Genomic DNA, 23,424 nt, shown 5'->3' with positions numbered 1-23,424 from the left:
GGGCTGTCTGCTTGCTTTACTTATTGTGTTCTTGGCTGTGCAGAACTTTTTTGGTTTGATCAGGTCCCAGTAGTGTATTTTTGAAGCTGCTTCAATTGCCTGGGGGGGTCCTCCTCATAAAATACTCGCCCAGACCGATTTCTTCAAGGGTTTTCCCTGCACTCTCTTCTAGTATTTTTATAGTTTTATGTCTTAAGTTTAAATCTTTAATCCAGTGAGAGTCTATCTTGGTTAATGGTGAAAGGTGTGGGTCCAGTTTCAGTCTTCTACAGGTTGCCAGACAGTTCACCTAGCACCATTTGTTAAATAGGGAATCTTTTCCCCACTGAATGTTTTTAATTGGCTTGTCAAAGATCAAATAGTGGTAAGTAGCTGGATTCATCTCTTGGTTCTCTATTCTGTTCCAGACATCTACCTCTCTGTTTTTGTGCCAGTATCATGCTGTTTTGATCACTATCGATTTATAGTACAGTCTCAGGTCTGGTAGCGTGATTCCTCCTGCTTTGTTTTTATTTCTGAGTAATGTCTTGGCTATTTGAGGTTTTTTCTGATTCCATATAAAACGAAGTATTATTTTTTCAAGATCTTTAAAGTATAACAGTGGAGCTTTAATAGGGATTGCATTAAAATTGTATATTGCTTTGGACATTGAACAAATGTATGGACATTTTAACAATGTTGATTCTTCCCAGCCATGAGCATGGTATGTTTTTCCATTTGTTAACATTTTCAGCTATTTCTTTTCTTGGAGTTTCATAGTTCACTTTATAGAGATCTTTCACGTCCTTTGTTAGATAAACTCCCAAATATTTCATCTTCTTTGGCACTACTGTGACTGGAATAGAGTCCTTGACTGTTTTTTCAGCTTGACTGTCGTTGGTATATATAAAGGCTACTGATTTATGAATGTTGATTTTGTAACCTAAGACGCTGCTGTATTGCTTGATCACTTCTAAGAGTTTTGTAGTAGAATCCCTGGTTTTTTCCAGATATACAATTATATCATCTGTGAAAAGCGAAAGTTTGATCTCTTCTGACCCTATATGGATACCCTTGATCGCCTTTTCTTCCCGCAGTGGCTAAAACTTCCATTACAGTGTTAAAGAGCAACGGAGACAATGGGCAGCCTTGTCTGGTTCCTGATCTGAGTGGAAATGATTTCAATTTAACTCCATTCAGTACGATATTGGCTGTGGGTTTGCTGTAGATGTCCCCTATCAGTTTAAGAAATGTCCCTTCTATACCAATTTTCTTGAGTGTTCTGATCATGAAGGGATGCTGTATATTACCAAAAGCTTTTTCTGCATCAATTGAGAGAATCATATGGTCTTGGTTTTTTAATTTGTTTATGTGCTGAATTACACTTATAGATTTACGGATATTGAACCAGCCTTGAGACCCTGGGATAAAACCCACTTGGTCATGATGTATAATTTGTTTGATGTGTTGCTGGATTCTGTTTATTAGGATCTTATTTTTTTTATTTTTTTTATTTTTTTATTAAATCATAGCTGTGTACATTGATATGATCATGGGGCATCATACACTTGCTTCATAGACCATTTGACACATTTTCATCACAATGGTTAACATAGCCTTCCTAGCATTATCTCAGTTACTGTGCCAAGACATTTACATTCTACATTTACCAAGTTTCGCAAATACCCCTGTAAGATGCACTGCAGGTATAATCCCACCGATCCCCCTCCCTCTACCCACCACCCCCCTCCCTCCCCTCCCTTTCCCACTTCCCCCTATTGTTAGGTTGTAACTGGGTTATAGCTTTCATGTGAGAGCCCCGAATTAGTTTCATAGTAGGGCTGAGTACATTGGGTACTTTTTCTTCCATTCTTGAGATACTTTACTAAGAAGAAGATGTTCCAGCTCCATCCATGTAAACATGAAAGAGGTAAAGTCTCCATCTTTCTTTAAGGCTGCATAATATTCCATGGTGTACATATACCACAATTTATTAATCCATTCGTGGATCGATGGGCACTTGGGCTTTTTCCATGACTTAGCAATTATGAATTGGGCTGCAGTAAACATTCTGGTACAAATATCTTTGTTATGTTTTGATTTTTGGTCTTCTGGGTATATGCCCAGCAGAGGAATTACAGGATTGAATGGCAGATCTATTTTTAGATCTCTGAGTGTTCTCCATATATCTTTCCAAAAGGAATGTATTAATTTGCATTCCCGCCATCAGTACAGAAGTGTTCCCTTTTCTCTACATCCACGCCAACATCTCTGGTCTTGAGATTTTGTGATATAGGCTAGTCTCACTGGAGTTAGATGATATCTCAAAGTAGTTTTGATTTGCATTTCTCTGATGATTAAAGATGATGAGCATTTTTTCATAAGTCTTCTTCAGAGAAGTTTCTCTTCAAATCCCTTGCCCAGCCTGCGATGGGATCCCTTGTTTTTTTCTTGCTGATGCATTTGAGTTCTCTGTGGATTCTGGTTATTAAACCTTTGTCGGAGATATACCCTGCAAATATCTTCTCCCATTCTGAGGGCTGTTTGCTTGCTTTACTTACTGTGTTCTTGGCTGTGCAGAAGCTTTTTAGTTTGATCAGGTCCCATTCGTGTATTTTTGAAGCTGCTTCAATTGCCTGGGGGGTCCTCCTCATAAAATACTCACACAGACCAATTTCTTCAAGGGTTTTCCCTGCACTCTTCTCTAGTATTTTTATACTTCCATGTCTTAAGTTTAAATCTTTTTTTTTTTTTTTTCCGTAGAGACAGAGTCTCACTTTATGGCCCTCGGTAGAGTGCCGTGGCCTCACACAGCTCACAGCAACCTCCAACTCCTGGGCTTCAGTGATTCTCTTGCCCCAGCCTCCCCAGTAGCTGGGACTACAGGCGCCCGCCACAACGCCCGGCTATTTTTTGGTTGCAGTTTGGCCGGGGCCGGGTTTGAACCAGTCACCCTCGGTATATGGGGCCGGCGCCCTACCGACTGAGCCACAGGCGCCGCCCTTAAGTTTAAATCATTAATCCAGTGAGAGTCTATCTTAGCTAATGGTGAAAGGTGTGGGTCCAATTTCAGTCTTCTGCAGGTTGCCAGCCAGTTCACCCAGCACCATTTGTTAAATAGGGAATCTTTTCCCCACTGAATGTTTTTAATTGGCTTGTCAAAGATCAAATAGCGGTAAGTAGCTGGATTCATCTCTTGGTTCTCTATTCTGTTCCAGATATCTACTTCTCTGTTTTTGTGCCAGTACCATGCTGTTTTGATCACTATCCATTTGGAGTAAAGTCTGAGGTCTGGTAGCGTGAGTCCTCCTGTGTTGTTTTTATTTCTGAGTAATGTCTTGGCTATTCGAGGTTTTTTCTGATTCCATATAAAACGAAGTATTGTTTTTTCAAGATCTTTAAAGTATAACAGCGGAGCTTTAATAGGGAGTGTGTTGAAATTATATATTGCTTTGGGTAGTATGGACATTTTAATAATGTTGATTCTTCCCAGCCATGAGCATGGTATGCTTTTCCATTTGTTAACATTTTCAGCTATTTCTTTTCTTGGAGTTTCATAATTCTCTTTATAGAGATCTTTCACGTCTTTTGTTAGGTAAATTCCCAAATATTTCATCTTCTTTGGCACTACTGTGAATGGGATAGAGTCCTTAACTGCTTTTTCAACTTGACTGTTTTTGGTGTATATAAAGGCTACTGATTTATGGATGTTGATTTTGTAACCTGAGACGCTGCTGTATTCCTTGATCACTTCTAGGAGTTTTGTAGTAGAGTCCCTAGTGTTTTCCAGATACACAATCATATCATCTGCGAAGAGCGAAAGTTTGATCTCTTCTGACCCTATATGGATACCCTTGATCACCTTTTCTTCCCTAATTGCAGTGGCTAAAACTTCCATTACAATGTTAAAGAGCAATGGAGACAATGGGCAGCCTTGTCTGGTTCCTGATCTGAGTGGAAATGATTCCAATTTAACTCCATTCAATATGATACTGGCTGTGAGTTTGCTGTAGATGGCCTCTATCAGTTTAAGAAATGTCCCTTCTATACCAATTTTCTTGAGTGTTCTGATCATGAAGGATGCTGGATATTATCAAAAGCTTTTTCTGCATCAATTGAGAGAATCATATGGTCTTTGTTTTTTAATTTGTGTATGTGCTGAATTATGCTTATGGATTTACGTATATTGAACCAGCCTTGAGACCCTGGGATAAAACCCACTTGGTCATGATGTATAATTTGTTTGATGTGTTGCTGGATTCTGTTTGTTAGGATCTTGTTGAATATTTTTGCATCTATATTCATTAGTGATATTGGTCTATAATTTTCTTTTCTTGTTGGGTCTTTTCCTGGTTTGGGGATCAGGGTGATGTTTGCTTCATAGAACGTGTTGGGTAGTCTTCCTTCTTTTTCTACCTTTTGGAACAGGTTGAGTAATATAGGTACTAATTCCTCTTTAAAGGTTTGGTAGAATTCTGACGTAAAACCATCTGGTCCCGGGCTTTTCTTTTTAGGGAGGTTTTGTATAGTTGATGCTATTTCTGAACTTGATATGGGTCTGTTCAACATTTCCACTTGATTCTGGCTAAGTCTTGGAAGGTGGCGTGCTTCCAAGTATCGGTCAATGTCCTTCAGATTTTCATATTTCTGAGAATAAAGTTTCTTGTAATATTCATTAAGGATTTTTTGGATTTCTGACGAGTCTGTTGTTATTTCGTCTTTGTTGTTTCTGATTGATGAGATTAGAGATTTTACTCTTTTTTTCTGATTAGGTTGGCTAGAGGTTTATCTATTTTATTGACCTTTTCAAAAAACCAGCTTTTTGATTTATTGATCTGTTGTAGTATTCTTTTGTTTTCAATTTCTTTTAATTCTGCTCTAATTTTGGTTATTTCTTTTCTTCTACTGGGTTTGGGGTTGAAATGTTCTTCCTTTTCCAGTTGCTTGAGATGTCCCATTAAGTTGTTAACTTCCTCTCTTTCCGTTCTCTTGAGGAAGGCTTGCAGTGCTATAAATTTGCCTCTTAGAACTGCCTTTGCGGTGTCCCAGAGGTTCTGATAGTTTGTGTCTTCATTGTCGTTTTGTTCCAAAAAATTGGCGATTTCTTTCTTAATCTCATCTCTGACCCAGCTATCATTCAGCATAAGGTTATTTAACTTCCATGTTTTTGTATGAGTATGCAGATTCCTGTTGTTACTCAATTCAAGTTTTATTCCATGATGGTCCGAGAAGATGCATGGAATAATTTCTATTCCTTTAAATTTACTGAGGTTAGACTTGTGACCTAAAATGTGGTCAATTTTGGAGTAAGTTCCATGGGCTGATGAGAAGTATGTGTATTCAGTTTTGTTGGGATGAAATGTTCTGTAGATGTCTGCTAAATCTAAATATTGGATGGTTAGGTTTAAATCTAAGATTTCTTTGCTCAGCTTCTTGCTGGAGGATCGATCCAACACTGCCAAAGGAGTGTTGAAATCTCCAATGATTATGGAGCTGGAGGAAATCAAGTTGCTCATGTCTGTTAGAGTTTCTCTTATAAATTGAGGTGCATTCTGGTTGGGTGCATAGATATTAATAATTGAGATCTAATCATATTGAGTATTACCCTTAACAAATATGAAGTGACCATTCTTTTCCTTCCTTACTTTTGATGGTTTAAAGCCTACTGTATCTGCAAATAAAATTGCAACACCTGCTTTTTTCTGATTACCATTCGCCTGAAATATGGATGACCATCCTTTCACCCTGAGTCTGTATTTGTCTTTTAAGTTAAGATGTGACTCTTGTATGCAAGAAACATCTGGCTTGAGTTTTTGTATCCAGTCAGCTAACCTATGCCTCTTTAGAGGACAGTTTAAGCCGTTCACATTAATGGAGAGTATTGATAAGTCTGGTGGAATTTTGGGTATCGAGTTTTTCAAAGGTCCAGTGGACATTTTTAATCCTTTCACCAGTGTGGAAGTTGGAGTTTGATCCGAAGTTTCTGAGTGAGTTTACTTTTGTGGTGTAGGATTGGTCATTGTGGAGGATAGGTCTGAGAATATCCTGAAGAGCTGGTTTACTTATGGCAAATTTTTTCAACATATGAATGTCATTGAAGTATTTAATTTCTCCATCATAAATGAAACTTAGTTTAGCTGGATACAAGATCCTGGGTTGAAAGTTATTTTGCTTTAGGAGATTAAAAGTCGATGACCACCCTCTTCTGGCTTGAAAAGTTTCAGCAGAGAAATCTGCAGTTATTCTAATATTCTTTCCTTTGTACGTAATGGTTTTCTTTCGCCTGGCTGCTTTGAGAATCTTCTTCATATTAACTTTAGTGAAGCTGATAATGATATGTCTTGGAGATGACTTATTGGGGTTGAATCGTGCTGGGGTTCTGAAGCTGTCACGCCCCGAGGCGTGACTCCCCCTTAGCCGGGTGCCCTCTCCTCACTCGTGTGCCTCAGAGTCAGCGCTGACCAGTTGCAGCTCAGGGACTGTCCACTCCCCTTGATAAATCACCCAAGAATCCGAACTCCTGGGGGACAGGCCTCCAGACCGCAGTGTGAGTGCGGGGGGGGGGGGGAGTGTTGGGAGTTCAGGGTTGCCAGCAAAGGATATTTAAAGTTTTATACAGTTTTATGCCTGGCAGGAGAACGCCATGGCACCCTGGTAGGGGAGGTAGGTCCAGTTTTTAGAAGGTCTCTCCTGTGTAGTGGGAGGGCCTTTAATTTCTGCCCGTTTGTTTAATTGTGGGGCTCTTGAGCCGGTCTCATGGGGGAGGGGGACTCCCGTCCACTTGGTGGTGGATTTTGTACCTTTTGTTGTCCTTGTGATCGCAGCTTGCCTCAGCCGTGTTGATGTGCGTTCTTCAACCTTCTCTCTTGGTGCAGCTCAAATCCACCAGGATACTTACTAAATTTTTGTCCCTTAACTTTCCTTCTGGATGGGAGCCTCTGTGGAAAGCTGGCTTCAGTCTGCCATCTTGTCTCTCCCTCCTGTTTATTAGGATCTTGTTGAATATTTTTGCATCTATATTCATTAGTGATATTGGTCTATAATTTTCTTTTCTTGTTGGGTCTTTTCCTGGTTTGGGGATAAGGGTGATGTTTGCTTCATAGAACGTGTTGGGTAGTCTTCCTTCTTTTTCTACATTTTGGAACAAGTTGAGTAATATAGGTACTAATTCCTCTTCAAAGGTTTGGTAGAATTCTGACGTGAAGCTATCTGGTCCCAGGATTTTCTTTTTAGGGAGGTTTTGTATGGTTGATGCTATTTCAGAACTTGATATGGGCCAGTTCAATATTTCCACTTGATTCTGGCTTGAAAAGTTTCAGCAGAGAGATCTGCAGTCATTCTAATATTCTTTCCTTTGTACGTAATGGATTTCTTATGTCTTGCTGCTTTGAGAATTTTCTCCTTCATATTAACTTTAGTGAAGTTAATTATGATATGCCTGGGGGATGTCTTATTGGGATTGAGTCGTGTTGGGGTTCTGAAACTGTCTGCTATCTGAATTTCAGAATCTCTTGGCATGTCTGGAAAATTCTCTTTCATAGTTTCATGGAGAAGGGCCTCTGTGCCCAGCATAAAATTCTTTTTTTAAAGAAAAGTAAAGTTTTCTGCTTCAAAATAAGAAAAACAGAGGAGATAAAGAAGATACATATTGGTAAAAATGCTTACTGATTTTTCTTAAAGGTGGAAGCTTGTAAGAGAATGCGTCAAAAATGAGTATCAATTGTATTGATGTACAGCATGAAGCTTCAGTTGACCAGTTTAATGTCTATGTAGATATTTGGTTTTATAATTTTATTTAGAATGAAATGTTAGTCTCTACCTTTTCCTAACAATAAAACTTATTAAACCAGGTAATTCATTTTTCTGAGTACCAACTTCCTTTGTGATTCCCTTATTGAGCACCTACAATATGCTTAATACATGAAGGCTCTAGAGATAGATGTGACAGACATAGAGTTCCTCATCTCAGGGAGCTCACAGCTTTCAGAAGCAGTGAAGGGGCCAGGCAGATTTTTAGAGCAGGGGGATATAGTCCCATCTCTACCCAAGCTGAGGGAATAGCATGTACATATAGGTGAAGATGATAGCATAAGAGTAGCAGAATGTCTCCAGGTGCATCCTTCTATGTGACTAGTGCAGGCTGCACAGGAAAGAGTGGCTTGCTGATGAACCCAGATTGTGAAAAGCTTTGTGGCTCATGCTCAGTATTGTGGGCTTACTCTGAGTATTGTGGAACTGTTAAAACAATAAGCAGTGATCAGACTTTCCTTTTTGCTCTGTTGAGCAATGAGTCTCATCCATAGAGTCTGCCACAAACTTTGTAATGATCAGTTATAAGGTATATGAAGTAATGTTACCAATATCAAAGTATCATAGCTTACACCTTACTTATTTTTTGAATAAATTAAAGCAAGTTGAGGTTATCTCTACAATTTTTTTCTCATTCCCTTGCAATCGAGCATGCTTTTTTGGTGAGAGAGAAAGGGATGAGTGAAGGTAGAGACCCAAATAGAGTACAAAATATTATATCCAGGGGCGGTGCCTGTGGCTCAAGGAGTAGGGTGCTGACCCCATATGCTGACGGTGGCAGGTTCGAGCCCAGCCCCGGCCAAAAACTGCAAAAACAAAAACAAAATATTATATCCAGATCACAGCCTGTCTTATAAATTCCATGTTATTACTAGTAACTTTTGCTAATACGTACAGTTGAGACTTGCTATTACAAGCATGATGTAATACCAGGACTAGCCACAAAATGGAAGGGAGGGCTCTATCAATGTGGGCACATCCCCTAAAAAGCAAGTTACACATGTGAATGTTGTCAGGTCAGTCATGTGACCCATATATGTCAAATGTAGCTTTGAGAAGAACAGGAACGTAGCTGCCATTTATTGAACATTTACGTACCAAGGACTGTGCTACTATTTTTATCTGTATTGTTTCATTGAGTCTTCACTGACCTAATACAGGCAGTACCTGGGTTATGAACCAGATAGTTTCTGTAGGTTTGTTCTTAAGTTTGAGTCCTCACTGACCTAATACAGGCAGTACCTGAGTTATGAACAAGATAGGTTCTGTAGGTTTGTTCTTAAGTTTAATTTGTATGTAAGTTGAAATAGGTACATTTACCTATTACCTGTAATAGTCTCCATACTTAAATGCAAGTGGTTTCTAACTCAGGGACTTACTATAATAGCCTCTGTTCGTAAGTGCAAACAGGATGTAAGTTGGATGTTTATAACTTGGGGACTGCCTATATTAGTCACGTTACTTGTAAGATTTTGTAACACTTTAGGTAATGGTGAGAACCTTAACTAGAGCAAATGTAATGGAATTTAAGCCAAATGGAAAAGTATAGACTTAGTGGTCTATTATACATCCACGGTAGAGGAGCAGGTAGCAAATATGCAGTCCCTATTTCTGCCTCAGGCAAATGTCAAGGGGTGGTGTCCTTCAGCAACCTGTGGAATACAAAAGTAGTTTTGGAAGCAGCAATAGTTGCATATTTGGACATTATAAGTTTGAAAGGCTTAAGTGATATAATTAGGAGATAATATGCCCATTAGGCAACTGGCTATCTAGGTGTAGGTTTTAGGAAAGAAGTCTGGGGTAGAGCTTGAAGTTAAGAGTTGTTATCATCCGGGCTGCGCCTGTGGCTCAAGGAGTAGGGTGCAGGTCCCATATGCCGGAGGTGGCAGGTTCAAACCTAGCCCCGGCCAAAAACCAAAACCAAAAAAAAAAAAAAAGAGTTGTTATCATCCATAGTAGCTAAAGTCAAGAGTATGAATGAGATTATCTGAACAGAGTGGTAAGTGTGCTAAGGAAGAAGTTTAGGGGAACACCACCATTTTAAACAGAAAGCTTAGGAAAAGTAGCCGTGAGAGGAGTGCAGTAGATGTAGGTCCAATTGACTTGGCCAGAAGTACATTGGTTACCACACAGCTTTGATTAAAATTATAATAGAGTTTGACATGGCCCTGGGCAGTCTTGCAACTTTTGATGCAGTTTTTAAAGCCCTTTTGCCAACTTTGAGAGTTTGAAAGAGGAGCTTCTTAATTTTTTTTAGGTTTTTACTAATAGTTCTGTTCAGTAGCTTATTTCTGTTCTTAGCTGTTAATGATAATTAAAAGTAACAAACTGAATGTCTAATAGAATACTTGGAACAACATCACCTCAATTCCCGATATATAGTCAACCACCATATTCTGTCCATTCCTTCTCCTAAATACCTCAATTCCATCCATTTCTCACCATCTCTTATATCCCTCCCTGAAACTGTTATCCTTCGCCAGACTCCAAATTGGTGTCTCCAGACTTGTCCCCACAGATGCATTTTCCTCCATACTTAGTGAGCGTGATCTCTTTACTTGACCATATCACTCCTTTAAATGCTTTATTGTCAGCCAGCGGCGGTGGCTCACACTTGTAATCCAAGCTCTCTGGGAAGCCAAGGTGGGTGGATTGCTTGAGCTCAAGAGTTTGAGACCAGCCTGAGCAAGAGGGAGACCCCCATCTCTTAAAAAAAATAGCTGGGCATTGTGGTGGACACTTATAGTCCCAGCTACTTTGGAGGCTGAAGCAAAAGAATTGCTTGAGCCCACAAGTTTGAGACTGCTGTGAGCTATGACAACACGGCACTCTACTAAGGGTTACAAAGTGAGAGTATCTCGAAAAAATAATTAATACTTTATTGCCTTCAGAATAAGTCCACATTTGCTAATATGGCTTACAAGGGGCTTCCTGGGCTAATCCCTTTTCACCTCTCCCACTTTATCTGTTGCTTCATTCTCCCTGACAGTAAATTTATGCTACAGCCATGTTGCAGTCCTATCAATTCCTTGACTGTGACATCTTCTGTCATAACTGAGAGCTTTCCTCCAAGTGTATTCTGTTCTGTCTACTGGACCTAAAATGCTATTTCCCCCTTCCCTTCTTTAATCGAACTCCTGTTACCCCTCAGGTCTCACATGCCTCTTAAAAAAGTCACTTTTAGGTGGCACCTGTGGCTCAACGGAGTAGGGTGCTGGCCCCGTATGCTGAAGGTGGTGCGTTCAAACCTAGCCCCGGCCAAAAACTGGAAAAAAAAAAAAAAAAAAAGTCACTTTTAACCACACCACCAAGTTCATTTGAGTGAAAAATTAAACAAGTGGTAGATACTTTTATAAATGATATTTGTGTCCCATCAATGTATATACAACTACTACATAATAATTAAAAGTATAATTTAATAATTAAAAGTGTAAAATAAATAACTGTGTTATTTTGAAGAGTGTAAAACTCTGTAGCAATTATATACATCTATATTCCATGCATAGGAGAGACATTTGGATAGATGTTACTCTATAAGAGTGGAATCATGGCTGTTCTTCATGTGCTATCACTTCTCTGTATTTTCTGAGTTTTTAGTAATGCTCATGAGTTGCTTTAGAAGTAGGAAAAAAGTTAAAAGAACACTATAATATTTTAGAGGGACATTTAGAGCCCTCCAATTAAATTCCCATTATTGGACATTTATGTTCTGCTTTTCAGTCTTACCAACAGCTGAACATTACTTTTTTAAAAAAAACTACAAAAATATGTAGGCTGGGTGCAATGGCTCACGCCTGTAATCCTAGCATTCTGGGAGACCAAGTCTGAGGTGGATTGCCTGAGCTCACAGGTTCAAGACCAGCCTGAGACAGAGTGAGATCCCATCTCTAAAAATAGCCAGGCATTGTCGTGGGTGCCAGTAGTCCCAGCTATTCGAGAGGCTGAGGCAAGAGAATCGCTTGAGCCCAAGAGTTGGAGGTTGCTGTGAGCTATGACACTATGGCACTCTATCAAGGGCAACAAAGTGAGACTCTGTCTCAAAAAATAAAAAAAATAATAAAATAAACCTTGATAAAAATAAAATATAGGAAGCTCAGACAATTAAAGGAAAAAAAGAGTCACAGTTCTTAAAGATTCACAAAATGTGGTAAATTGATCCTTTGTTTCATAATATACCTAAATTACTGTTACTAATGAGAAAACAGACTAGGGTTTTTTTGGTTTTTTGTTTTTTTTTTGTTCGTTTTGTTTTGTTTTTGTTTTTGTTTTGTTTTGTTTTTTGGTTTAAGCTGTCATATTGAGCAAATTGATTTGAGCCCAAAGGGCTGCCATGCAGAAAAAGTGTCATAGACTCTAAGGAAGAATGCTTTACTAGTGTCAAGTCCCATAGGAAAATAAGAGAAGAAGCAAAAAGAAAGTTTTAAGCTTATTTTATTATTATTCTTCCCATGGCAGGACCTGGTCTCAAAGATGCTTCATGTAGACCCTCATCAGAGACTGACTGCTGCTCTTGTGCTCAGACATCCTTGGATTGTCCACTGGGACCAACTGCCGCAATACCAATTAAATAGACAGGATGCACCGCATCTGGTAAAGGTGAGTGTATGAGTGGCCCCACTCAGCAACAGTTTTCTGTACTTCTTCCAGAAGCGGTTCCAAGAAATCCTCTTTGTGCCCCTAGCACCTTTCCCTTTTAGCCTGTGTCCAGTTCTGGTGTGAGGTTCTATTATAGTGGGTGACTTAGCAAACATCAGGATATGCCAGAATATCAGTAATAATAAATACTGATATTTATAAAATAATAAATGTTAAAACTAGTTTAAGAGGTTCTTTTGAATTTCATTCTACTTAAGTAGCTATTCATTATCAATAAGGACAGATAAGCTTATGAATTTCCTAACTGAAAGAGTGTGCCTTGCTGCCTTTCATATTAAAGAGTATAAGGGAATTAGTAGGCTTTTTAAAAATTTTAATGAGCATGTTTCTAAATCTTTGCCAATTGATAAGATGTTTCTTCTAGGGTTCTGAAATAGGTTTGATCATGTTAATCAAGTTTTCTTCTTTTTCCAGTTTACGAGAGAGTTTTGTTAGGAATTGATGTTGTAGTTTGTCAAATTGTCTTTGGGAAGGTTTTACTTTATGACTGATTGTTTTTCTCTTTTAGCCTATTTACGTATTGTATTACATTGATGGATTGCTTAATGTTGACTCATTTTTATATTCCTGGAATAAACCTGACTTTTTGAAGAAAAAAAAAAAGAGTATAAGGGAAAAAGTTGAATATTCCTGAGAAAAATGTGGACTGCTTCTCTCATACATAATTTCAACTTCACACAATGGCCTCCAGTTTAGTTAAATCAGAGGATTTGACCAATGTGGTGGTGATTTTCATTGTGAACCTAATAAAATCTATATATATATACACATTTGCATCTGGGAAAAAACCTTCATTTCATATTTGTCCACATTTGACTATCCATTGTCATTGTGGTTACTACCTTTCTTTCCTTTTTTTCTTGTTTTTAGGGTGCCATGGCAGCTACATATTCTGCTTTAAACCGTAATCAGTCACCAGTTTTAGAACCAGTCGGCCGCTCTACTCTTGCTCAGCGGAGAGGTATTAAAAAAATCACCTCTACAGCCCTGTGAAGTGACCTCAGTGAGATATTTGGTACCATGGTGTAAGCTGATAGCACAAGTTCTGGTGACAGGTAGCACATATCTGAGAGACACCTGCAAGCACACACTGTCCCAGCTGGTACCCATAATGCTGCTGCTCCTGCTGCTGCTCCTGCTTTCGTCTCTTCTCGCTTTAAATGATTGTTATTAGTAAGTTAGATTTTCCTGGAGCTTCCGATGAAATGAAAATGGAAACATGATGAAGATATATTCACTGAATCAACAAGAAAAGTAATGAACATACGAATTCCACCTAAAAATACACTGAATAAAGTACTCTACACCATATAGCATTATTTTTATAGGAAATATTTCATGTCCCTTAAATATTCTTTGTTAGTTATAGGGATGGACAATTTATGTTAAGCACTTAGCTTAAACAATCCGTTTATATTAGCACTGTATCCCTTGTGCCATCCAACATTTTGTATGTTTTTGTAAACAGTTCATATCCAGTACATTTCTGTACTGCTTTCTTTAATGTATACATGCCTTGTTTAACTTGGAATCTATTATTAATCAATTGACTATTAAATCTGATTAAATAGTTCACCTGGATTAACAGTATTGTTGGACAGCCCTAAAAATGGCCAGATTGTGGAACAGCTGTTGAATGTAATTCTTTCAAAATGTACATATCTTTCCCCATGTCTGTTTCACTGGTTCGTTCTTTGTTTCTTAAAGTCAGGTGCTCTGTCAGATTAGCTAGAGAGCTGTTAGGATAAAGAAAGTAATAACGTGTGGCATGAAATCAAGAATACACTTACAAAGTTAGTCCATATACTTTGCAACTCCTTAGGGTTCTTTTTTCCTTAATTAAGGAAGTAGTCCTTACACTTTCAATCTTATATAACATCCATACTTAGTATTTGGCATATCATTTGGGATTTTGCCAAGATACATCAAAGGTCTTTAAGAGTCATGGTAAAGAGATTGGTGAAGGAAAATTTAGCAACAGGTAATTGAAGCCCTATTGGATATTTCATGTTTAAATAGATATTCTATATTAAGCACTAATTTGAATGTAATAAGGGCCATAGGCCTCTATATGAAATTAAATTTAAACGTTCTTATCCTAGGGAATAAAACATTTTTTTTTTTTTTGTGGTTTTTGGCCGGGGGCTGGGTTTGAACCCGCCACCTCCGGCATATGGGACTGGCGCCCTACTCCTTGAGCCACAGGCGCCACCCGGAATAAAACATTCTTAATCAAATAGTATCTGTTCTAATCTGAAATCACAGGTAAGGTAGGCTAAGTGAATGTTCAGCACTGAATGTTATCTGAGTCCCTTGTGATGATTTATAGCCATATAGCACTTCCTTTGACTTCAGAAATGAGCAGTTTTCATAATGGCTACTGGGTCCTGCTTAGATTGCAGTATTCATTATCTACATCTAATTTGATAGCTTCTACTATTTTATTTGATAAAAGAAACTTCTCTGCCCATTACTACCTGTATCTTTGCCAAGCTACCTAGCATACATTAATAGTAATATAAAAGACGTATTAGCAAGGAAAGAATAATTTAACTTACCTCATCAAGAATGTGCCCAAACAGATCTTTCTTAGTTATGTACTAAGAAAGAGAAATCTTTTATATCAGAAATCTTTTTTCCTGCCAGAAGCTTTAAATCTTCTCCTATGAATACAAAGCCAAGAGTGTGTGGTTTATCTAAATGTCTTAAAAGCCACGTCATTCCTTAATTTCTGCTCTATGCAATTAAAGAGAGGGGAAATCTATAGCATTCCTTTTGCTCAAGTAACACAAATGTTTATTGCATAGAAATCTAAAATAAGTTTATCTTGTAAATGAAAAATGTAAAGAAGGAATATCAAAAAATCTAGGATCTTGGGCAGCTCCTGTGGCTCAGTGAGTAGGGGGCTGGCCCCATACACTGAGGGTGGCGGGTTCAAACTCAGCCCCGGCCAAACTGCAACAAAAAATAGCCGGGCCTTATGGCAGGTGCCTATAGTCCCAGCTATTCGGGAGGCTGAGGCAAGAGAATTGCTTAAGCACAGGAGTTGGAGGTTGCTGTGAGCTGTGATGCCACAGCACTCTACCGAGGGCGAGAAAGTGAGACTCTATCTCTACAAAAAAAAAAACTAGGGTCTTGAGTATACAGATACTAACTATAAAAAGCTGCTTTCCATTGCCTGGAAAGAAAGCTGTTTTTACCCCCCCTATTCATTGTTTCAAAACATGGGCATCCCAAATTGTCACTTTTAAAATGTAATGTAACTCTGAGCAGAAAAAAGATATTCTCAAACTTTTGACAATGATGCTACTCCGTAATTACTTACATGTATTCATCATAGTCTTTGGAACTAGAAGTAAACACATAAATCCTTAGACATTACCTGGTCCAACTTTCTCATAGTGCATGTAGAGAACTTAAGGCCCAAATCAAAGTCTAGAATCCTTCTCTTCATTTAGTTTTTTTTCTTTCTCATAACATCATACCATGCTGCCTTTCCTTCATTATCACCTGACCAGTGACTTAGTTCAAAAACTATATATTTCTTGGGTGAAGTCCTCTACTAATCTTTAATGCCAAGTTTCTTTTTTTCAAAGAAAATTGCCTTCTTTGCCTAGTCAAGCTGCCAGTTTTATTGGAGAGAAGCAAATTATATGATCACAAACCTGAAGGCACCTACCTAAAAAGCAGTTGCTGAGCTTAATTTCATCTGTGGCCCTGGTGTTATCATTGTTTTTGACACACAATGGACAAGCATGGCCAACAATGTGTTGTAAATGTAGTGATTGCGCTGGCTTTTAACCTCTCCAAGTCCAGTTCTTCCCAGTCTCTCTGATTGTATTGAGGTCTCTGAGGGTGTCTGCCTTTTACCAGTTAGTGCTGCCTCTTACTGGGGCTTCTCCTAAGAGATATCAATCCAGTTTTAAAGATACTTCACTGTGAAAGAAGGAACTAAACTGTCAGTCCTCTTTTACAAACTTCCTGTTAGTTTATAATCAACAATAATATCCAAAACAATACATTGAATTTGACATTGCCAGGCATACACTGAAAAGTACAAATTATACTATCATGTGTTTATATCTTCCCTTTCAAGTGATGAATGTTAAGGTAAGTTGTTTGTCCTTTTTTACTTTTACTTTTGTTTTTAATAAACCCATTTCAGCTCCTTCTGGTTTACAGATACATAGTATGTTCTAAGTATCATAGACCCTTGACTTTAATATATTTAATATGGATGCATTTATTCACAACCCCAGATGTCTAAAAATGTAATAATTTTGACAAGGCACAAAGTCAAGATGCTGTGAGGCTGATGTATGGGAAAAGTCACTTGTGAGTATATGGAGAGTGGTGTGTATGTGCGGTAGAATTTTCATATTTCATATGCAGTATGCTCCAAAGAGCAGGTTTGGGTCAATCATTTACCATCCATTTTTAATAAGTGGCTGCTGTTGGGGCTAGTGGACATGATGGGAGGCAGGGCTAGTTATCCAGTTAGCCGTACCCTGCACCCTCAGCCTAGGAAAGATTTGAACAGAAAGTAGGTGGGTGCAAAGGCTTCAAGAGAAGGCAGAATGTGATTCATAGTAAAAGGACTGGGGTAGGCCCAGCCTGGGATGAGAGTGGGAAAAGAATCATTGAAGATTTGGGGGCCATAGAGAACAGTAATACACATCTCGACATGGCTTTGATATTCTCTACTTCCTGGCCATTATACATGACCTAAAATTTTTCAATTTGCTTTACTGTTTTTTAGAGAGAGAAAATCCTACCTTAGGGTGGTATTAAGCATTTGAGACTTAGGGCATTAGGACAGATAGCTCAGGAATGTAAAGGTTCAGAAAGTGTCTATTTTCTCTGATTAACAAATACTATAGATTCCATGGCTGACCTTGGTGCTTAAACCAGGAGATTCCAATCTAGTCCTAGGGTTCTGTCCCTCTGAAAGGCCCAATTCCATGTGACTAACTTTAAACTGGATATATACTTTGAGCCTTATTTAATTCACAGAGAAGTTGACTTAACTTAGTATTTTTATGTCAATTAATGAAAACAGTCCTCTTTTCAACTCCAGGTTACTTACATTTTGCTGGTCTCCCCAAGTGACCATTGGTGGAGACCAATTAATGAAGGAATGAAAATCATTTTCTTGGGACTGGTTATTTCTGCAGAGCCACACTTAACCACTTTTTCCAATGAAGAATCTACAGAATGATAATAACTCAAATATGGATGGCCAAGAAGAATTTGTATCTACAGTGTGCTTTCTGTATTTTTGACACTGCTGTATTGTGTGATCATATGACCTGTAACTGGTTCCAATGTGACTGAGTTTTCTCAAAGAATTCTAGTAACTAAGTCAATTTCATTTTCTTAAGCCTGGTATTACTATCAGTCTCACATTTACCACTTTGATTCCAGGCTTTTAACTGTTCCAAACAGCATACCAAGGGTTGGGATGAGAGCCTACTTCCTACCTCTTAAGGCACTTTCCTCATTATTTTGCCATATAACTTTGAACTGCATGATAAGCTGTTTAAATATCCATGACTTCTCCCAGAGCAACTAGCAAAGTATATGACATTTTGAATAGAGATTAGTGGAAAGGAAAATTTAGAGATTTAAGTTCAGGGGTGCAGATTTCAAGAAAACCTCTTGAGTGAGTGCAGTGTATGTAAACATATGAAAAGAGAGTCGCTTTAATAGTCCTCTCTAAGTAGATTAGTTCAATATCTAATGGAAGTGAACATCTTTACTCCTATTATCACTATAGTACTGAATGAACTGTATACTGAGTTTTTAAAACAAGTATTTAAAATAGAACTTTTAAATACAAAGGAAGAACATAAGGATAAGGATTTTGGTTTGTGTTTCTGTAAGTGTAGTCTACCATCTAAAGCTTTGTTTTTTAATTTAAAAGAAAAGCTTCAAGGCATTGCTATTCCTTAGCATCCTTAATAATTATGGGTGATGAATTTTTAACTCAAAATTATACACCTGTATTAGTTTATCTTAACTGTTGCCCTAAACAAAAGGGAACATGTACACCTAAGGGATGTAATTATTTTACATTTTGGCCATGGGTGGGAATGGGGTGGGTATCTACTTAAACAGTTTTTAAAAAAGAAAAAAATCACAAATATTTTTCTACTGTTATATATGATCTTACTTTATACTAGTTTCTGTCTAGTAAGGCATGCCAGAAGCCCAAGGTACCATATCATGAGTTCTCACATATTGTACCTTTTATTGGTGGTTAAATCACATCAGATGCTTGGAACCGCTGCCATAATTATGAAATGCTTGTAAAGGATCAAATATCACTGAACACTTTAAAATTGTTTTACTTAAGAGTCTAATCTGGGAAGTTTTCGAATCATACTATTAATGTGTAATCTAAGCTCTTTAAGATGTATCCATGAATAATCCTGGAATAATATTGCTTGTATTCCTGTCATAGAACAGGTTTTGTAATCTTTAAAAGAAATGAAAATTTATACAATAAAGTTTCAAATGAATGCATGTATGTCCCTTTGTCAGAATATTTTGACTATGTAATTCTATGATATTCTATCCAAGGTATATTTATGAAATTGGTTGACAGAACTTAAAAAACAGAAATTTTTCTTTTTTTTTTGGCACAGGGTCTAGCTTTGTTGCCCGGAATAGAGTACAGTGGTGTCATGATAGGTCACTGCAACCTCAGACTTCTGGGCTCAAGTGATCTTCTCACTTCAGCCTCCTGAGTAGCTGAGACTACAGGCATATACTACCATGCCTAGCTAAATTTTCTAGTTTTTGTACATACAGGTTCTTACTATGTTCAGGCTTGTCTTCAGCTCCAGGACTCGAGCAATCCTCCTGTCTCCCCCTCCCAATGTGCTAGGATTATGGTCATGAGACACTGTGCCTGGCCCAGAAATGTTTGAGTTAAGTGCAAAATTTTTTTTCTATGCACAGTCTTGTTTTGCTCAAAGGATTTGTCAAGTCACATATATCATAGATCTTATCCAGTACCAAGCTTGATGATGAAGGATACGGAGTGATCACAAGGCACAGATGAAACATTCTTCGCTTAGAGAAGTTCGAAACTACCAAACTCAGCTCCAAAATGGCCCTTTTCCTCTCTCATTATGGTATGTTTGGATTCAAAATTAAAGGATATGTTTCCTTCTGAGCACTGTATGTATGTGGAGACTATTCAGAGTTACTTGGTTTTGCAACATCTTTTTATACTTAATTATACAACTTAAATGACATTTTCCAGCCAGACATGTCTTGTAAATCCTTAAATTCCAGAGTTTACAATAAACCACTTGTAAAGACCACATATAACTTGCGAAAAGCATTTTAGAAATAAGGACTTTCCATTTTCTTTCTGCTAATATCATTAGCACATTTTAGAGTAAATTTGGTTGAGGTAATGGCTTCCTACTAGAGAAGGAATGGGTTATATAGGCCTGAAGTTAGCCCTTTCTTTCCCAGTAGACATTTTTAAAGTAGTTTTATATTATGAAATACCACAGACTGGGTGGCTTAAACAACAGAAATTTATATTTTCTCACAGTTCTGGAGACTGGAAGTCCTAGATCAAGGTGACTACAGGGTTAGGTTTTTCTGAGACCTTTCTCTTTGGCTTACAAGTTGGCCACCCTCTTGCTGCCTCTTCTGGTTGGACTTCTGCATGCACACACCTCGTGTTCCTCTTTTTATAAGAACCCCACTCTTTGCATCAGAGCCCTACTCAAATGGCCTCTTTTTTTTTGATAGGAAAATTTTATTTTATTCTTTTATTTTTACATATACATGTGTTAATTAGGTTTCCATTTTTTTTTGTTGCCTTCACAAAATTAAAAAGACTTGAAATTTAATAACAATAACAATGTTTAAGATAAGGACTAGAAACAAAAACCTCTTAAAGAACGAATGAACATAAATACATTCAGAAAAGGAATCAGACAATCAGAAATATTAAGCGATAATAATAATGCAAAGAAAGAGGCTTCTTTTTTTTTGAGACAGAGTCCCATTATGTCGTTTTCAGTAGAGTGCTGTGGAATTACAGCTTACAGCAACCTCAAACTCTTGGGCTTAAGCAATTCTCTTGCCTCAGCTGGGACTACAGGTGCCCACCACAACGCCTGGCTATTTTTTGGTTGCAGTTGTCATTGTCCTTTAGCAGGCCCTGGCCAGGTTCTTACCCGCCAGCCTTGGTGTATGTGGCCAGCACCCTACTCACTAAGCTGCAGGCACTGAGCCAAATGGCCTCATTTTAATTCAGTCAACTCTTTGAAGACCTTACCTCCAAATACTGTTACATATGAATTTGGGGAGGACACAATTCAGCCCATACCAGCTCTTTCAGAGACTTTGTTGCAGTTTGGCCGGGGCTGGGTTTGAACCCGCCACCCTCGGTATATGGGGTCGGTGCCCTGCTCACTGAGCCACAGGCGCCACCCTCGTTCAGGGACTTTGGATTAACTCGGGTATACAGGATAAGATGATGAGCTTTGAGGTCTACTTGGCATTATATTGTGACAATGTAGGAATGTTGACTGTATTTTTCTACCATTTTGTAACAAATTACCACAATTTAGTGGCTTAACATAAACTCATTATCTTACAGTTCTGGAAATCAGAAGTTCGATACAGGTGTTACTGGACTAAAATCAAGGCGTTAGCAGGGCTGCATTCCTTTCTGAAGGTTCTAGGCAAAAATTATTTTCTTGCCTTTTGCAGTTCTAAAGGCCACCTTCGGGTGGCGCCTGTGGCTCAGTGAGTAGGGCGCCGGCCCCATATACAGAAGATGGTGGGTTCAAATCCAGCCCAGGCTGAACTGCAACCAAAAAATAGCCGGGCGTTGTGGCGGACGCCTGTAGTCCCAGCTGCTCGGGAGGCTGAGGCAGGAGAATCGCTGAAGCCCAAAAGCTAGAGGTTGCTGTGAGTCCTGTGACATCATGGCACTCTACTGAAGGCAATAAAGTGAGACTCTGTCTCTACAAAAAAAAAAAAAAAAGAAGGCCACCTTCATACCTTCATTCCTTGACTCATTGTCCCTATCCTCCATCAATACTAACAACAGTAAATTGAATCCTCTTCAAATGCATGTGTCTGACCCCTCCCTTCTGCCTCTTCTTCCACTTTTAAGGACTATGTGATTTTTTTTTTTTTTTGCCCACCCAGGTAATCTAGGATAATCTCCCTATCTCCAGGTTAACTGATTAGCAACATTAATTGCATTTGCAACCTTAATTCCCTTTTGCCACATGAGATAGCATACTCATAGATCCCAGGGATTTGGACTTGGACGTTTTGGGAGTTCATTAGTCCACCTACCATGATTATCTAGAGAAAAACCTGGCTCCTCAGACAGACTGACACAAAGCAGTAATATTTGCAATGGTCACACTATTGCAGCTTTGTGTTAATGCACCATGAATTGATAGAATTCCCATGCACGCGCACGTAGGTAAAGGAAGTGCAGGATGCTGTAGGAAAATATACAGAGTTTCTTAGGGATTGGGGCAGATCTTGTAAGGAAAGAATGATTTAAGATGATGCCTAAAAGGGGAAGGAGGGAGATTAGGATAGAACATGCAGAGATTCAGAGTTAGAGGCGCTCAAGAAAATTAAATTTTGTATGACTAGAGCTTAAAATGGAAGAAAAGATACAAGACAGGAGGCTCAAGATATAAGCAAGAGCCACATCATCAAAGGCATAATAAATCATATGAAGGAATTTGAATTTTATCCCTTTAGTTTTATTCCCCCAATCCTCAGTCTTTATATCCTTTGCTATCTAGGCTGAACCTCATAACTCCACAGTTGATAATCTGAACTTCTCTCTCAGAAGCACCCTGATCTTTCTGACATTTTTGCCTTTATACTGCATCCATTAAGCAAAATTCCAATCCTGGATAATTTTGGTTAATTCCATATGTATGGTACTGAATATGTTGAAATGAACCCATACAATTAAGCAGACTGATACCACTGCAAGCTTATGTTTTCTAATCTAAACTAAACCCTCAGTACCACTTGTCAATTCTTTTATTTTTCCTCGAACGGGTCCATTCTCTCATTTCTCTATTTTCTTTTTTTTTTTTTTTTTTTCAGTTTTTGGCTGGGGCTGGGTTTGAACCCGCCACCTCCAGCATATGGGGCCAGCGCCCTACTCCTTTGAGCCACAGGCACCACCCCTATTTCTCTATTTTTTAGCAGCTTTATTGATATATAATTTACATGCCATAAAGCTCACCTATTTAAAGTATATTTTTAAATGTTTTTTAGTATAGTTTTTACAGATCTGTGCACCCATTATCATAATATGATTTTAGAACACTCTCATCATCCCAAATAAACCTGGTATCTTAGTCTAAACCACCATTGTCTTTTGCTTGGACTATTACAGTATCTTCCTGCATGGTCCCAGTTCCTACCCTTGGCCCCTACAGTCTATTCTTAACACAGAAGACAAAAATGATCTGTTTAAAACATACTAAAGAATAGCCGGGCATTGTGGTAGGCGCCTGTAGTCCCAGCTACTAGGGATGCTGAGGCAAGAGAATTGCTTGAGCCCAGGAGAAGGGCGACAAAGTGAGACTCTGTCTCAAAAAAAAAAAAAAGGGGCGGCGCCTGTGGCTCAGTCGGTAAGGCGCCGGCCCCATATACTGACCACATACTGAGGGTGGCGGGTTCAAACCCGGCCCCGGCTGAACTGCAACCAAAAAATAGCCGGGCGTTGTGGCGGGCGCCTGTAGTCCCAGCTACTCGGGAGGCTGAGGCGGGAGAATAGCCTAAGCCCAGGAGTTGGAGGTTGCTGTGAGCTGTGTGAGGCCACGGCACTCTACCAAGGGCCATAAAGTGAGACTCTGTCTCTACAAAAAAAAAAGTAAAATAAAATAAAACCTACTAAAGATTACAACAAGTGGCTAAGTGAGTAAGGCGCTGGCCCCATATGCCGAAGGTGGCGGGTTC

The 23,424-nt window shown here is 38.6% G+C and overlaps 1 protein-coding gene across 7 annotated transcripts in view; it reads left to right on the top strand.

Moving 5' to 3' along the window:
- RPS6KA3 (ribosomal protein S6 kinase A3) overlaps positions 1 to 18,969 on the top strand; it is a 135,453-nt gene extending 116,484 nt beyond the window's left edge. For 6 of the 7 annotated variants that reach the window (XM_053579805.1, XM_053579802.1, XM_053579808.1 and 3 more), the window contains 2 exons: positions 12,244 to 12,384; positions 13,315 to 18,969. In XM_053579805.1, coding sequence (XP_053435780.1) covers positions 12,244 to 12,384; positions 13,315 to 13,437 — 264 coding nt within the window. In that variant the 3' untranslated portion in view covers positions 13,438 to 18,969. The remainder of the gene's footprint in view (positions 1 to 12,243; positions 12,385 to 13,314) is intronic. The other variant, XM_053579803.1, reaches the window with a different exon arrangement.
- Positions 18,970 to 23,424: the final 4,455 nt, after the last annotated feature.

The sequence above is a fragment of the Nycticebus coucang genome, chromosome X, assembly GCF_027406575.1.
Source record: "Nycticebus coucang isolate mNycCou1 chromosome X, mNycCou1.pri, whole genome shotgun sequence".
Classification (NCBI taxonomy): domain Eukaryota; kingdom Metazoa; phylum Chordata; class Mammalia; order Primates; family Lorisidae; genus Nycticebus; species Nycticebus coucang.
This window is presented reverse-complemented; position numbering and strand designations above follow the sequence as displayed.